Here is a 905-nt window from a genome sequence, read left to right as displayed (position 1 = left end):
TCTCTCTCTCTCTCTCTCTCTCTCTCTCTCTGTGTTGTCTGAACCCATTGTCTCGTTCTCCCCAGATTGACACCTTATGAGTGGTACAACCCGCACCCGTGTCTAAAGGGTCGTTGTAACCTGCTAATCAACCAGTACTCACTTGGTAACAGTTTCTGGTTCCCTGTTGGAGGCTTCATGCAGCAAGGATCCACCATTGCTCCCAGAGCTCTTTCCACACGTTGTGTCAGCGGAGTGTGGTTAGTATTGGCAACAGAGACACACAAAGAGTACATTTGCATGTTTTCAGCTTTCAAAACCACTCAGGCATTACACATTTAATAGACACATTCAATTCTGTTCTTTGATCAAGCTTCATTCCAGATTTCTAGGACATCAGGGTTTAAGATTAGATAGTGATCCCATCTGGGATTGTGTATACGTGAGACATTGTCTGTGTATGTCTGCCTTTGCAGCCTAAACTTCACCTCCTTTCATCCAAACCAAGCATTGTCACTTTTATCCATAACCACCCACCCACCCATTCATGCATCCACCCCGCCATCCACTGATAATCCTGGAGTGTCTTCTCCTCTCATTTTCACCCGGGCAATCTATCTTCATACACCAGCCTGACCATTTGCATTTTATAGATGAATACATATGTTCTTGTCCCCTGCCTTTCCTCTACAGGTGGGCCTTCACATTAATCATCATCTCATCCTACACCGCCAACCTGGCTGCCTTCCTAACAGTCCAGAGGATGGAGGTACCGATAGAGTCAGTCGACGATCTGGCAGATCAGACGGCGATAGAGTATGGCACCATGCACGGAGGATCCACAATGACTTTCTTCCAGGTCAGAGGTTACACACTTCATTACATATGATATGTCATTGTTTTGCAGCCACACACACACACACACA

At 46.1% G+C, this 905-nt stretch overlaps 1 protein-coding gene across 1 annotated transcript in view; it reads left to right on the top strand.

Moving 5' to 3' along the window:
* grik4 (glutamate receptor, ionotropic, kainate 4) overlaps positions 1-905 on the top strand; it is a gene marked incomplete in the record, with an annotated part of 296905 nt that overhangs the window by 290644 nt on the left and 5356 nt on the right. Inside the window, 2 exon segments of the mRNA XM_032508827.1 lie at positions 66-239; positions 673-838. Coding sequence (XP_032364718.1) covers positions 66-239; positions 673-838 — 340 coding nt within the window.

This window comes from Etheostoma spectabile, chromosome 3 (assembly GCF_008692095.1).
Source record: "Etheostoma spectabile isolate EspeVRDwgs_2016 chromosome 3, UIUC_Espe_1.0, whole genome shotgun sequence".
Taxonomy (NCBI): domain Eukaryota; kingdom Metazoa; phylum Chordata; class Actinopteri; order Perciformes; family Percidae; genus Etheostoma; species Etheostoma spectabile.
The sequence above is the reverse complement of the archived record's forward strand: the minus strand, read 5'-3'. Positions and strand labels throughout refer to the sequence as shown.